Raw genomic sequence first — 15,156 nt, 5'->3', positions numbered from 1 at the left:
TAGAGCTTTGAGACAGGATTCTGTCGAGGTACAGATTTGGGGAAGGGTACCAAAACATCTCTGCAGCACTCCACCAATCAGGCCTTTATGAGAGAGTGGCCAGCCAGAAGCCACTCCTCAGTAAAATGCACGACAGCCCGCTGAGAGTTTGCCAAAAGGCACCTAAATGACTCTCAGACCATGATAAACAAGATTCTCTGGTCTGATGAAACCAAGATTGAACTCTTTGCATCATGCTGTGGGGATGTTGTTCAGTGTCAGGGACTGGGAGACTAGTCAGGATCGAGGGAAAGATGAACGAAGCAAAGTACAGAGAGTTCCTTGATGCTCTGGAGCGCTTAGGTCCTCTGACCGGGGTGAAGGTTCACCTTCCAACAACCCTAAACACACAGCCAAGGACAAGACTGATCCCACAGCTTAGACATTTAAAGGTTAATTAATAAAAAATATTAAGAACATTCCACCCGTAAGGCCACTCGGTCATTTGACTGCAAGAAAGGGCTACTGACAGTGTGGAAGACCAGGAAAAAAGAGCTGCAGGGGGGGTCCAGACCCTAGAGCTGTGCTGCTGCGGGCTCAAGTCGCACTGGAGCATGTACACTGAGTATACAAAAACATTAAGAACACCTGCTCTTTCCATGACATAGACTGACCAGGTGAATCCAGGTGAAAGATATGATCCCTTATTGATGTCACTTGTTAATTCCACTTCAATCAGTGTAGATGAAGGAGAGGAGACAGGTTAAAGAAGGATTTTTAAGCTTTGAGACAATTGAGACATGGATTGTGTATGTGAGCCATTCAGAGGGTGAATGGGCAAGACAAAAAAATGTAAGTGCCTTTGAACAGGGTATGGTAGTAAGTGCCAGGCGCACTGGTTTGCGTCAAGAACTGCAATGCTGCTGGGTTTTTCACACACAACCGTTTCCCGGGTATATCAATAAAGGACATCCAGCCAAATTTGACACAACTGTGGGAAGCATTGGAGTCAACATGGGCCAGCATCCCTGTGGAACGCTTTCGACACCTTGTAGAGTCCATGCCTCGACAAATTGAGGCTGTCCCGAAGGCTAAAGGAGCGATAACTCAACGCTCCCCATCCAACCTGAAAGAGCTTGAGAGGATCTGCAGAGAAGAAAGGACGAAACTCCCCAAACACAGGTGTTCCAAGCTTGTAGTGTCATGCCCAAGAAGACGAGGCTGTAATCACTGCCAAAGGTGCTTCAACAAAGTACTGAGTAAAGGGTCCGAATACTTATGTAAATGTAATATTTCAGTTATTAATAAAAATATAAAAAATGCAAACATGTCTAAAAACCTGATTTTGCTTTGTGTTTATGGAGTATTGTGTGTAGATTGATGAGGGAAAAAAACAATTTAATCCATTTGAATAAGACCCACTCCAAAAGGCTTTCGGAGCCATCATCGACTCAGTGGGTTTTGTCCAACATGTCTCTGGACCCACTCACTGTCACAGTCATACTCTGGACCTAGTTTTGTCCCATGGAATAAATGTTGTGGATCTTAATGTTTTTCCTCATAATCCTGGACTATCGGACCACCATTTTATTACGTTTGCAATTGCAACAAATAATCTGCTCAGACCCCAACCAAGGAACATCCAAAGTCGTGCTATAAATTCACAGACAACACAAAGATTCCTTGATGTCCTTTCCTGATTCCCTCTGTCTACCCAAGGATGCCAGAGGACAAAAATCAGTTAACCACCTAACTGAGGAACTCAATTTAACCTTGTGCAATACCCTAGATGCAGTTGCACCCCTAAAAACTAAAAACATTTCTCATAAGAAACTAGCTCCCTGGTACACAGAAAATACCCGAGCTCTGAAGCAAGCTTCCAGAAAATTGGAACGGAAATGGCGCCACACCAAACTGGAAGTCTTCCGACTAGCTTGGAAAGACAATACCGTGCAGTACCGAAGAGCCCTTACTGCTGCTCGATCATCTTATTTTTCTAACTTAATTGAGGAAAATAAGAACAATCCGAAATTCCTTTTTGATACTGTCGCAAAGCTAACTAAAAAGCAGCATTCCCCAAGAGAGGATGGCTTTCACTTTAGCAGTGATAAATTCATGAACTTCTTTGAGGAAAATATTATGATTATTAGAAAGCAAATTACGGACTCCTCTTTAAATCTGCGTATTCCTTCAAAGCTCAGTTGTCCTGAGTCTGCACAACTCTGCCAGGACCTAGGATCAAGAGAGCCGCTCAAGTGTTTTAGTACTATATCTCTTGACACAATGATGAAAATAACCATGGCCTCTAAACCTTCAAGCTGCATACTGGACCCTATTCCAACTAAACTACTGAAAGAGCTGCTTCCTGTGCTTGGCCCTCCTATGTTGAACATAATAAACGGCTCTCTATCCACCAGATGTGTACCAAACTCACTAAAAGTGGCAGTAATAAAGCCTCTCTTGAAAAAGCCAAACCTTGACGCAGAAAATATAAAAAAACTATCATAGTAGAGGCAGGGAGAGACAAAGGAGAGGCAGGGGGAGACCTAGGAGAGGCAGGGAGAGACATAGTAGAGGCAGGGAGAGACAAAGGAGAGGCGGGAGACCTAGGAGAGGCAGGGAGAGACATAGTAGAGGCAGGGGAGACCTAGGAGAGGCAGGGAGAGACATAGTAGAGGCAGGGAGAGACAAAGGAGAGGCAGGGGGAGACCTAGGAGAGGCAGGGAGAGACATAGTAGAGGCAGGGGAGACCTAGGAGAGGCAGGGGGAGACATAGTAGAGGCAGGGAGAGACAAAGGAGAGGCAGGGGGAGACCTAGGAGAGGCAGGGAGAGACATAGTAGAGGCAGGGGAGACCTAGGAGAGGCAGGGGGAGACATAGTAGAGGCAGGGAGAGACAAAGGAGAGGCAGGGAGAGACAAAGTAGAGGCAGGGAGAGACAAAGGAGAGACAGGGGAGACCTAGGAGAGGCAGGGAGAGACATAGTAGAGGCAGGGGAGACCTAGGAGAGGCAGGGGGAGACATAGTAGAGGCAGGGGGAGACCTAGGAGAGGCAGGGGGAGACATAGTAGAGGCAGGGAGAGACAAAGGAGAGGCAGGGGAGACCTAGGAGAGGCAGGGAGAGACATAGTAGAGGCAGGGGAGACCTAGGAGAGGCAGGGGGAGACATAGTAGAGGCAGGGGGAGACCTAGGAGAGGCAGGGGGAGACATAGTAGAGGCAGGGAGAGACAAAGGAGAGGCAGGGGAGACCTAGGAGAGGCAGGGGGAGACAAAGGAGAGGCAGGGGAGACCTAGGAGAGGCAGGGGGAGACATAGTAGAGGCAGGGAGAGACAAAGGAGAGGCAGGGGAGACCTAGGAGAGGCAGGGGGAGACAAAGGAGAGGCAGGGGAGACCTAGGAGAGGCAGGGGGAGACATAGTAGAGGCAGGGAGAGACAAAGAAGAGGCAGGGGAGACCTATGAGAGGCAGGGGGAGACATAGTAGAGGCAGGGAGAGACAAAGTAGAGGCAGGGGGAGACATAGTAGAGGCAGGGAGAGACAAAGGAGAGGCAGGGGAGACCTAGTAGAGGCAGGGAGAGACAAAGGAGAGGCAGGGGAGACATAGGAGAGGCAGGGGGAGACATAGTAGAGGCAGGGAGAGACATAGGAGAGGCAGGGAGAGACAAAGGAGAGGCAGGGAGAGACAAAGGAGAGGCAGGGGAGACCTAGTAGAGGCAGCGAGAGACAAAGGAGAGGCAGGGGAGACATAGGAGAGGCAGGGGGAGACATAGTAGAGGCAGGGAGAGACAAAGGAGAGGCAGGGAGAGACAAAGGAGAGGCAGGGGAGACATAGGAGAGGCAGGGGGGAGACATAGGAGAGGCAGGGAGAGACATAGTAGAGGCAGGGAGAGACCTAGGAGAGGCAGGGAGAGACCTAGGAGAGGCAGGGGAGACCTAGTAGAGGCAGGGAGAGACAAAGTAGAGGCAGGGGAGACCTAGGAGAGGCAGGGAGAGACAAAGTAGAGGCAGGGAGAGACCTAGGAGAGGCAGGGAGAGACCTAGGAGAGGCAGGGAGAGACATAGTAGAGGCAGGGAGAGACCTAGGAGAGGCAGGGGAGACCTAGGAGAGGCAGGGAGAGACAAAGGAGAGGCAGGGAGAGACAAAGGAGAGGCAGGGGAGACCTAGGAGAGGCAGGGGAGACATAGGAGAGGCAGGGAGAGACAAAGGAGAGGCAGGGGGAGACATAGTAGAGGCAGGGGAGACATAGGAGAGGCAGGGAGAGACAAAGGAGAGGCAGGGGGAGACATAGTAGAGGCAGGGGAGACATAGGAGAGGCAGGGAGAGACAAAGGAGAGGCAGGGGAGACATAGGAGAGGCAGGGAGAGACAAAGGAGAGGCAGGGAGAGACATATGAGAGGCAGGGGAGACCTAGGAGAGGCAGGGGGAGACATAGTAGAGGCAGGGAGAGACATATGAGAGGCAGGGGAGACCTAGGAGAGGCAGGGGGAGACATAGTAGAGGCAGAGAAGACATAGGAGAGAGACATATGAGAGGCAGGGAGAGACATAGGGGAGGCAGGGGAGACATAGTAGAGGCAGGGAGAGACATAGGAGAGGCAGGGAGAGACATAGGAGAGGCAGGGGAGACATAGGAGAGAGACATAGGAGAGGCAGGGAGAGACATAGGAGAGAGACATAGGAGAGGCAGGGGGAGACATAGGAGAGGCAGGGGGAGACATAGGAGAGGCAGGGGAAGACATAGAAGAGAGACATAGGAGAGGCAGGGGGAGACATAGGAGAGCAGAGGGAGAAATAGGAGAGGCAGGAGGAGACATTAGAGAAGCAGGGGGAGACATAGGAGAGCAGAGGGAGAAATAAGAGAGGCAGGAGGAGACATTAGAGAAGCAGGGGGAGACATAGGAGAGGCAGGAGGAGACATTAGAGTAGCAGGGGGAGACGGGGAGGTAAGGAAGCGAGGGCATGTCAGCACATGTCTGCTGTGTGTCATCTTCAATATGCGCCCCCAGCTCCTCACCACGTGGGACGTGTTACTCCCTGCACACCCAAAGAGTGTGACATGCCCTCGGAGGAGCTCAGGACACACACGCACACACGCACACACACACACACACACACACACACACACACGTCTCCTGAATCAAAAGCGCTCTGACAAACCCACTCTCCAAAATAACCATAGAAAAGAGAGGGAAAAAACTGCATTGGTTGTCTCTTTAGTGAGGACACCTCATGATGAATACCGCTCACACTGCAAACACACACACACACTGCAAACACACACACACACACTGCAAACACACTGCAAACACACACACACACTGCAAACACACACACAGCATGTGACAAGTAACATTTCATTCAATTTGATTTGACGCTGCTCGCACAGCTCATTCACACCTAGACTTTATCGGAAAACAAAAAAGCAATTACAGGAAATATATGTGGAGGATAAAATAGCTGATTTCCACTCGTTAGCAGCAGGTAGTTAAGGGCTGCAAAATACATTCATGGCGTTTATTTAAAAAATGGGGCTGTTTCTTTTCTCTCTCTTTTTTTCCATGTTCGCCGGGAATTGCGCCTCTCAGATTCTGTGGAGGGCTTGGCAGTTGACAGAGAGAGACAGGCAATCAGAATCAAACAGTTTATGCTTCTGCTGGGTCTCAGTTGCCCTGATTGGACGCCTGCCAGATTGATTGAGCTACAGCCTCTCTGTAATCTTACTCACGACGAAGCCTCCCAGCCACACAGCCTACTTCACCAACGAGACGCCCCGCTGAGAGGACTCTCGACCAATCAGAGCACTGGAATAGCAGAGCGTGATGGTCCTTGATTGTGGGAAAAGGTTTTTATACTTGCGAGGTGGAGACAGGGTGAATTTAGCCAAGGATATGTGAGAGGTGTATTGGCAGTAATGTCAATGGCAGAGTGTCCCAGACAAAACAGAGATGCTTATGAAACAGAACTGACAAAAACAGAGTTATTTGGTTCATTAGCTTAGAGTGGCACTTACAAGTAGCTAACAACACAACTGGCATGAACCGTCACTAATTAGGTGAAGATGAAACTTTATGTCTGAACCCAAAACCCCTCAAAGATAATACGAGGTGAGGTAATGTGCTATCAGTGGCGTTCAAGAGACATTGACACATTGAGCAGCCAGTTAAAAAACATGACCTGGTTTTGTTGAGGCCATGTAAGGTACAGGGTCAGGGGGCAAGGGGTCAAGGTGAAAGGTCAGCAGTGGTCAATTGTACCTGTCGTAGACGTTGAGCAGCCAGTTGAGACACATGTCCACACAGAGAGGGATGTTGACCACGATGGCCCTCCTCTCCTCCTCCAGTCTCTCATACAGGCCAGTCAGGGCATGGATCATCTCCACCACATCCATCACATGTTCCCCATGCTGCAGATCCTGCTCCCTGAACACGTCCACCACACTCACCAGCCTCAGCAGGTCCACTGAATGGACACACACACACACACACACACACACACACACACACAAACCACCAGGGGACAGGAGAGTGAAGGAGAGAGTGCTTAGCCACCTTTTTCCCCCCACTTAAGCGCTGACAGATGTTGCGAGAGCGCCAAACCAAATTAGATTTGCTCCTCTAAACTAATTTGAATGGCCATCCCAGCCTGGGCAGAGGACTGGAGATAAGAGGGTGTCCTCTAATGACAGATGTGATTGGATAGCGGAGATAAGGAGATGGCAGGAGTGGGTTAGGGTTGGGAGAGGAGTCACTTCTAGGCATTTTAGATGGACTTTTATAGAGCTCAATCCATACTTAGAAAGAGGAAGGGAGAGAGAGAGAGAGAGAGGGAGAGGGAGAGAGGGAGAGGGACTTGGTAGTTACTATGGCAGCCTGGCAATATATTATCCTAATGACACGGACTAGCAGACCAGAACCGGATGAGGAGGAGAGAGAGAGAAAGGTAGCAGGAGCGTATAGCGTTTTCAGCAGTGCGTTCATGCTGTGCTTTCACAGGCCATTTCCCTGTGTCGGAGGGTCGAAGAGGGGTAGAGAGTTGAATGGAGAGAAAGCGAGAGTGTGAATGGAGAGAGCATGAAAAAGGATGTGAGCAGCCCCATGTGGTAAAGCGTGGCCAGGGGAGCCAGAGCGTGGGGAAGGGAGGGATGGAGGGAAGAGAGGAGGAGACGTCTGGACTGTGGAAGATAAAGCTACTCCGCTTGGTCCTGTAGGGGGCACACACGCATTTATCCCTCACTCATCCACATGACCTTGACTAATTACCTCCCCTCACGTAACTCAATTGGGCCAATTAATTAATTGAATTATCCTGCATGACAAACACAGTACGTACATCTCAGAGCCTTCTGCACCCGCCGTAGCTTCATGGCTGTCCGGTACGCTGAGAACTTGATGTTGTTCAGATCCGCTGATGAAGAAAGGAGAGAGGGGGGGAGAGAGAGAGAGAAAAAAAATCTAAAGTTAAATGATGGCAAGGACATCCTACTCGTCTGCTCTCATCCTCCCTGTGTTTATCAGCCCATCAGTGAGTCATTAGCAGGGGCCATGTTGCTACATAATGCCACTCCCTCAATGCCTCATAGCAAGTCTGTCTGTCTGTCTGTCGGTGTGTGGACAACACCCCCCCCCCCCCCCCCCCCCCCCCCCCCACCCCCACCCCTCCCCGTCAGATCACATTAATAACAATTGATTAAAATGAAATGTAGGAAAAAGCAATCACAGAGCCGTCAAATTGTTCCCGCAGGTTAATGAGAATGGTGCCGTCGGTGTTGGGGGGTGTCTGAAATATGGGCCCTTAATGAGGTACGGGGTGATGGTGGCAGGTGCTCTCTGGGCCTCTGGAGGCCCTGCGGAGGTGCACGGTAAGGGCCTAACTCTTTCATTGTCTTTATCTTACCCAGCACCTGGTACAGCTCCGTCATTTTTGGATGGTCCCAGCACGTCGTCTGGGCCTGATGGCTGAGGGAGTGTAGGAATGGAGAGAGTAGGAAGGGGGAGAGGAGAGGGGAGAGAGGGAGAGGGGGAGGAGAGAGCGAAGGAGGACAGAGTTAGACAAGAGTAAAGGGGGTTACAAGGGAGAAAGGAAGGAAGGTGAAGAATTTCATTCCAAAACGCTATATATTCATTTTCGGAAATGTTCATAAATTAGCTTTTATTGTTTAAAGAAATTATGAAAGATTGGTGTGTTTTTTCACTATATAATCACGGCATGAGGATGTTCAATGACAGGCATGCATTAGTTTAAAATCTATCACTTGATGGTTTCATTTCAGAGAGACAAATAATAATGTATTGTTCTGCTAAATGGGATATATCTGTCTCACTCTCAGAGAAATAAGTAGAACTGCTAGGTTCGGTCAAATGTAAGAAATTACATTTTTATAAAGACATTTACGAATTATACATTTGTGACATCAATATTTAATAATAATTTAAAAAATGATATGTGTGTAAAACATTTATGTTTGACATTTGAGTCATTTATCAGATGCACTTATTCAGAGTGACTCACAGTAAGTGCATTCATCTAAAGATAGCTACTGTAGGTGAGACAACCACATATCACATCAAATACACCGGATATGAACATTCCCTTCCAGCTAAACAACGGATGTATATCGGCTTTCAACAACAACAAAAAATAAAAAATTCACACACATCTAAAATCTATGAGTAGCAATCTGAGAACATGAATATTTTACACACACATGAAGGTACCTATAAAGAATCATGTCTGATGAAAACACAACTGTGAAAAATTGGTGTATGTAGTTTCCATCTATGGACCTGTAAAGGTCAGACACACAGCAGCAACAAGATAGTAGGGCCAATGTTCCACGACGGCCACTCCTCACCCTTCACTGTGCACCGGCGATAGCTCTACTGCTCTGACGGGGATAAGTAAATGTGATATTTCAGATTTGTATTTTTTATACATTTGCAAAGATTTCTACAAACCTCTTTTTGCTTTGTCATTATGTGTAGATTGATGAGGGGGGGAAAAAAACATTTAATCAATTTTAGAATAAGTCTGTAATGTAACAAAATGTGAAAAAAGTGAAGGGGTCTGAATCCTTTTACAGATGCACTGTATGGTGGACATGCAAGAGGTTTCACATAGAGAGTTGCTACTGTCTCTACACGTCATTAAACAGACAACCTACCCTCTACCTTCCCATCCCATAGTACCAGGAAAAAGGGAAAATGTACCAAGGGAAAAAACGATAGCCAATAAATAATTGACGCGCTCAGCTAAATAAATGAGCGAGCCCCAAGCAGGAAGTTTGTCAGGACCCGGGGGCAACTCCAACGCCCGTCACTACCTGTATGAGGCTGTTGGATTGATTAGGTGCCCAACAGAGTGCCCGTCAGATATTCCCCTCCAGTGGCACAGTTACACAGCCCATAAGAATTAATAGTCAGGCAGCAGGTGGGGGCAGGGGGTGGGCTAACAGCAGTGATTAAGAAAATAAACCCCCCTGTTTGTAAAAGAGATACACCGACACTCACACACAGTACACATACTGTACATACACGCGCATGGATGCACACATACACACATACACAAGCAGACACCTCAGAGCTGAAAGATAAACACAGCCCAGACAGGGACAATGGAGCATTGATGAAGTAAATAGATAAGTGGTCAGGAGGGAATTAGCTCGATACTGTTTTTCTAGGGATACCTTATGAATGTGTCTTCTGGTAACTCAATACTGCCATCTGAACAGTGACTCAATACTTTAGACTTACTTGATGTAGTAGGGCACTTTGTTTGGCGAGACGGCACGTTCCCAGGGTATCTGCACTGAACCTGTAACGGAAAATCAATCGCTAAGGCACATCAAGCATGAAAAGCCATTTGCACATAACCAGTGACCATGTTCACATCCCCAATGGCACCCTATTCCCTACTTAGGTCCTATTCCCGATAAGGCTCTGGTCAAGAGTGGTGCACTATAAAGGGAATAGGGTGCCATTTGGGATGTGGGCCACGTGGATCCAGACAGTCTGTGACCATTCAGAGGGACAGCAGCAGTACATAATAGATGGACTGAAGCTGAAACGGTAAACGCAGCCTTTTGTGTCTAGTCCCAGAGAGCATTATTGTTGGTAAAGGCTAACGGAAAATGGGAGGTGAAGGAGTCCCACACCCGGTCAATGTAACATTTTAGCTGTAAGCTTAGCTAGAGGGGCAAAGCTAGCTGGGACTGGATCAGGCTAGACTGGATGAATGGGAGATAAAGGGAGACACTCACACACGTGGACACAAGGACACTGTCACGATAGACATAGTACTCGGTGAGGCAGCTACACACCTTTACACACAAACACACACATGCGGGGAGAACCAGCTCAGCCCCAGTAGCATGACAGTCTTTACACAGCGTGACTGTGGCAGAGCTGGGGGGGACTGAGGACAGCAGGAGTTCCCTTTTAATATTATACCATCACACACACACACACACACACACACACACACACACACACACACACACACACACACACAAAAAAAAACATACACACACACATACACACACACACACACACAAAATCAAACCAATCAAACACACACACACACACACACACACAGCATGGGCAAAATCAAACCAATCAAACACACACACACACACACACACAGCATGGGCAAAATCAAACCAATCAAAGAGAACGACGGAAGCGTCACTATCTCACTACTGCTGCTGTGACTCAGTGGGGGATTAAGGCGCAAAGCCTGCCCCCTACACGCCCAACCCAGACATCACAACCTCACACATCCTCATACACAACCTCACACTGTGACCAACCATGTTGTAACCCCCTTCCCTCGAACCCCCCCCCCCCCCCCCCCCCCCCCCCCCCCCACACACACACACCACCCATCCTAATTTTCAGCCTCCTACCCCCTCCCCCCCCCAGCCCTTATACAGGGATGGTACAGCGTGGCACGGCACCCAGTGCCAACTTTAAATGAAGGGAGAGGAGCCCTTACTGGACAGGAAGTGCTGGGATCCAGGGCCAAAGTCTCTGTGAGCATCTTGCAGCTGCTTCAGACGCTCTTCAATGGAGGCCTGCGAGGAGACACACACATTGACATTACATTGCACTTACACACACACACACACGTGCACACACATACACACACACACACGCACACGTGCACACACACACGCACACACACACGTGCACACACACACGCGCACACACACACACACGCACACGTGCACACACACACACACACACACAGAGCACGGGAGAAATCCAAGAGCATCATGGAACCATCTCCATCTCGTCTCATTCCCCCTACACCCCCCCCCTCCTCATTCTTCATTTGGCAATTAAATAGTGCTACGGAAAAAAGGAAACATAGACGCACCTCCCCTGCCACCTTGCCTTAGCACTTTGAAGAGCGTCAGGTAGGGACAGACGACACGGAATCTACTCTGCTCTGTTCAGCTCTGTTCAAATGAGGACAGTCATTTCACAGTAAGCTCTGTGTGCGGGAATAGAGGTGTGGGGGCGGAGGAACGGGGAAGGTGGACCCATACACACGTCAACAAGCCAGAGGGATTTGAGTTGATGAAAATAAGTTGTGCCATTCATTGTCTCTGTGTGTTGTGTTTTGTCGATGTGGCTGTCCCAAAAGGGATTTGTTGAGGACTAATCCTGGTTTATTTACAAGGTATTCGATTGAGTGTATAAATCATTGTCAGAGGATGTCGAAACGTCTCCACCAACAAAGGGCACTAAATCCACTCACACACACAGAGCGAGAGCGAGAGAGAGAGAGAGAGAGAGAGAGAGAGAGAGAGAGAGAGAGAGAGAGAGAGAGAGAGAGAGAGAGAGAGAGAGAGAGAGAAAGAAAGAGAGAGAGAGAGGGAGAGAGAGAGAAAGAGAGAGAGAGATTGAGGCACAGTTATCCCCAGGTACAAGCCCAACGAGCTGTAATGAGAAGTTAGCGTTATGGAGAGGAGAACATTACCACCGCTCAGCATACACACGGCTGAGCAGGATGCACTCAAGTCGTACGCAGATTGCTTTGGACTAATTTGGATCAGTTTGAATGTGGCGTGGAGATGACTGTGCCAACACTGCAGCTGACCACCATCTATCGCTGCTACCGCTAGACTGCTAGGCTAACAGTTCTCTCTCAGCAGAAAGAGGTTCTCTCACAGCAGAAAGACTCAATTATTCAAGAGAAAAATATTAGAGAATCAGCCTTGAAAATGCATTACATCTGTGTCACTGGAGACAGAAGAGCAGTAACAGATGCTACTCAAATTACATGGATTTAGCATTTAGCATCATATTATTCAACAGGAGAATGACGGAAGGAAGAGAGAGAGGGAGAGAGAGAGGGAAAGGGAGAGGGAGGGGGGCATTCAATATGTTGAAGTGTTCTTTCTTTGGCAACAGACTAATCACTGAATTTAATTATTGAATTGATAGAAAGAGAGAGTGAGAGAAAGAGAGAGACAAAGAGAGAGTGAGACAAAGAGAGTGAGAGAAAGAGACAAAGAGAGAGAGAGAAAGAGAGAGTGAGAGAAAGAGAGAGACAAAGAGGGAGTGAGACAAAGAGAGTGAGAGAAAGAGAGAGTGAGAGAAAGATTGTACAGTTCCTGAATATGGTAACACCAGCAGCCACCACTCTTGAACCTTTGGAGGCTGTCTACCATAGTGCTCTTCGCTTTACTACAGGTGACAGTTTTAATACTCATCACTGCATCCTGTATCAGAAGGTTGGCCACACCTCACTGAAGTCCCGTAGATCACTTCCTTACTCCCTTCTTGTTTACAAAGCTCTGCTCCACAAGCGTCTAACAAAACTCACTTCCCTGTTGAAATACACAAATATGAGATACCCAATCCGTTCGCAGGGTTGGTCAACTCGAGGTCCCGCTTGTCACCATAAAATGTGGCAAATCCGCCTTTAGTTTTAACGTACCAGTTATGGAATACCTTACAAAACAAATTACACCTGGATTCCCTGGTGCCAATAGAACAGTTTAAATCTGTTGTTAAATGAGTTCACTGAAGTGTGCAGTTGTTTCAATTGATTATTATAACTTGTTGTAATGACCTGATGTAATGTATTTATAGCTGTCTTGTAGTTTTTATATTGTTGTTGTAGCTGTATTGATGTACTTTTTTGTCCTTTTTTGTCCTACATTATAAAGGAGACACTGGTCTCAGTTGGGGTACCCTGAATAAATAAAAGTTCATAAATACGAGAGCCCTGCCCCATTTGCTGACTCCTGGTGTAAAGGACATCATGCTGCTTGCTTAGCGAGTACCACTTCCTCCCGATTCGGCAATTACCTGGCGTGAACTCGGGACCTCACAAACACACGTGACCACACTCCTCAAGCGTCTTATCTGATCAAGCCACCTCAAAAGCTAGCTGATGAGCGGGCACAAGCAGGACACCTAAGGCTGAGGGGTGTCACACTACCCCATGTACTACACTGCCCTCCTCGCCACTTTCCCCTCAGAACAATCCAATAGCTTTCACTCAGGAGACAAAAGTCATAATTTGTGGCAGCCAGTTTAAACTGATGCACAGAAGAGGGGCCAAGGCAAGGCTCCGGATACTCTTAAACCACACACAGTTGTATCTTCAACCCACACACAGTTGTATCTTCAACCCACACACAGTTGTAACTTCAACCCACACACAGTTGTATTTTCAACCCCCACACAGTTGTATCTTCAACCCACACACAGTTGTATCTTCAACCCACACACAGTTGTATCTTCAACCCACACACAGTTGTAACTTCAACCCCCACACAGTTGTATCTTCAACCCACACACAGTTGAAGGGAGAGTTGAAGGAAAGGTTGAGGGGATTCTGAGGCAATGTTGAGGTGAGGTTGTGGGAAGGTTGTATGGATGTTGTGGGAGGTGGTTGAGCGGTATCCAGTTACCTGCAGTAGTTTCCAGCGGCTGTTGAGGTGCTCCAGGGAGCGGGAGTTGTCCATGGACAAATGGACGTCAGAGATGGCCAGCTCATGAACCAGGTCATTGATGTGCTTCATGCCCTCTTTCACCTGCGTCAGCTCCTCCTTAAACAACTAGAGGAAAGAGGGAGGGAGGGAGAGAGGGAGGAGCAAAGAAGAGAAAGAGAAAAGAGGGGGAAGGAGAAAAGAGGGGCCGAGAGCAATAGAGAGAGAGGGAGAAAGAGAATGAATGGGAGCAGGGGAGGGAGGAAAGAGGGAATTAGAGGCTCATAGACACATAATACATGGTGCTGATATATAGACAGATACATGGTACTGGTATAGACAGACACATGGTACATGGTGCTGGTATAGACAGACACATGGTAAATGGTGTTGGTATAGACAGGCACATGGTACATGGTGATGGTATAGACAGACACACGGTACATGGTGCTGGTATAGACAGACACATAGTACATGGTGCTGGTATAGACAGACACGTGGTACATGGTGCTGGTATAGAAATACACATGGTACATGGTGCTGGTATAGACAGACACATGGTACATGGTGATGGTATAGACAGACACACGGTACATGGTGCTGGTATAGACAGATACATGGTACATGGTGCTGGTATAGACAGACACATAGTACATGGTGCTGGTATAGACAGACACATAATACATGGTGTTGGTATAGACAGACACATAGTACATGGTGCTGGTATAGACAGACACATAGTACATGGTGCTGGTATAGACAGACACATAGTACATGGTGCTGGTATAGACAGACACATAATACATGGTGTTGGTATAGACAGACACATAGTACATGGTGCTGGTATAGACAGACACATAGTACATGGTGCTGGTATAGACAGACACATAATACATGGTGCTGGTATAGACAGACACATAATACATGGTGCTGGTATAGACAGACACATGGTACATGGTGCTGGCACGGTTCGGGTCAACTCCATTTCAACTCAGTCGATTATGGAAATCAATTGACATTTGGTTCATAACGTTCATCAAAGAATGAGAAATTAACAAAGCATGCCCAATTCCTTTCCTCCGTTGACTGAGTTTATTGGCACTAGACTTACACTGCTATGGCTGTGTGGACTGTGGACCTAGCATTGGAGCAGCTGCCCGCACATACATCATCACCATGGGAGAGATACAACAAGGATCACTCATGGCTTATGCAACTTAAGAGTCAGATCAACC

General features: G+C 47.8%; 1 protein-coding gene across 2 annotated transcripts in view; it reads right to left on the bottom strand.

The window, feature by feature from the left end:
• LOC110504439 (dystrophin-related protein 2) overlaps positions 1-15,156 on the bottom strand; it is a 225,489-nt gene that overhangs the window by 28,001 nt on the left and 182,332 nt on the right. For both annotated transcript variants that reach the window (XM_036969700.1, XM_036969699.1), the window contains 6 exons: positions 13,904-14,050; positions 10,969-11,047; positions 9,729-9,789; positions 7,873-7,934; positions 7,309-7,383; positions 6,234-6,438 (listed from right to left, as the gene is read on the bottom strand). In XM_036969700.1, coding sequence (XP_036825595.1) covers positions 6,234-6,438; positions 7,309-7,383; positions 7,873-7,934; positions 9,729-9,789; positions 10,969-11,047; positions 13,904-14,050 — 629 coding nt within the window. The remainder of the gene's footprint in view (positions 1-6,233; positions 6,439-7,308; positions 7,384-7,872; positions 7,935-9,728; positions 9,790-10,968; positions 11,048-13,903; positions 14,051-15,156) is intronic.

This window comes from Oncorhynchus mykiss, chromosome 31, assembly GCF_013265735.2.
Source record: "Oncorhynchus mykiss isolate Arlee chromosome 31, USDA_OmykA_1.1, whole genome shotgun sequence".
Lineage (NCBI taxonomy): Eukaryota > Metazoa > Chordata > Actinopteri > Salmoniformes > Salmonidae > Oncorhynchus > Oncorhynchus mykiss.
This window is presented reverse-complemented; position numbering and strand designations above follow the sequence as displayed.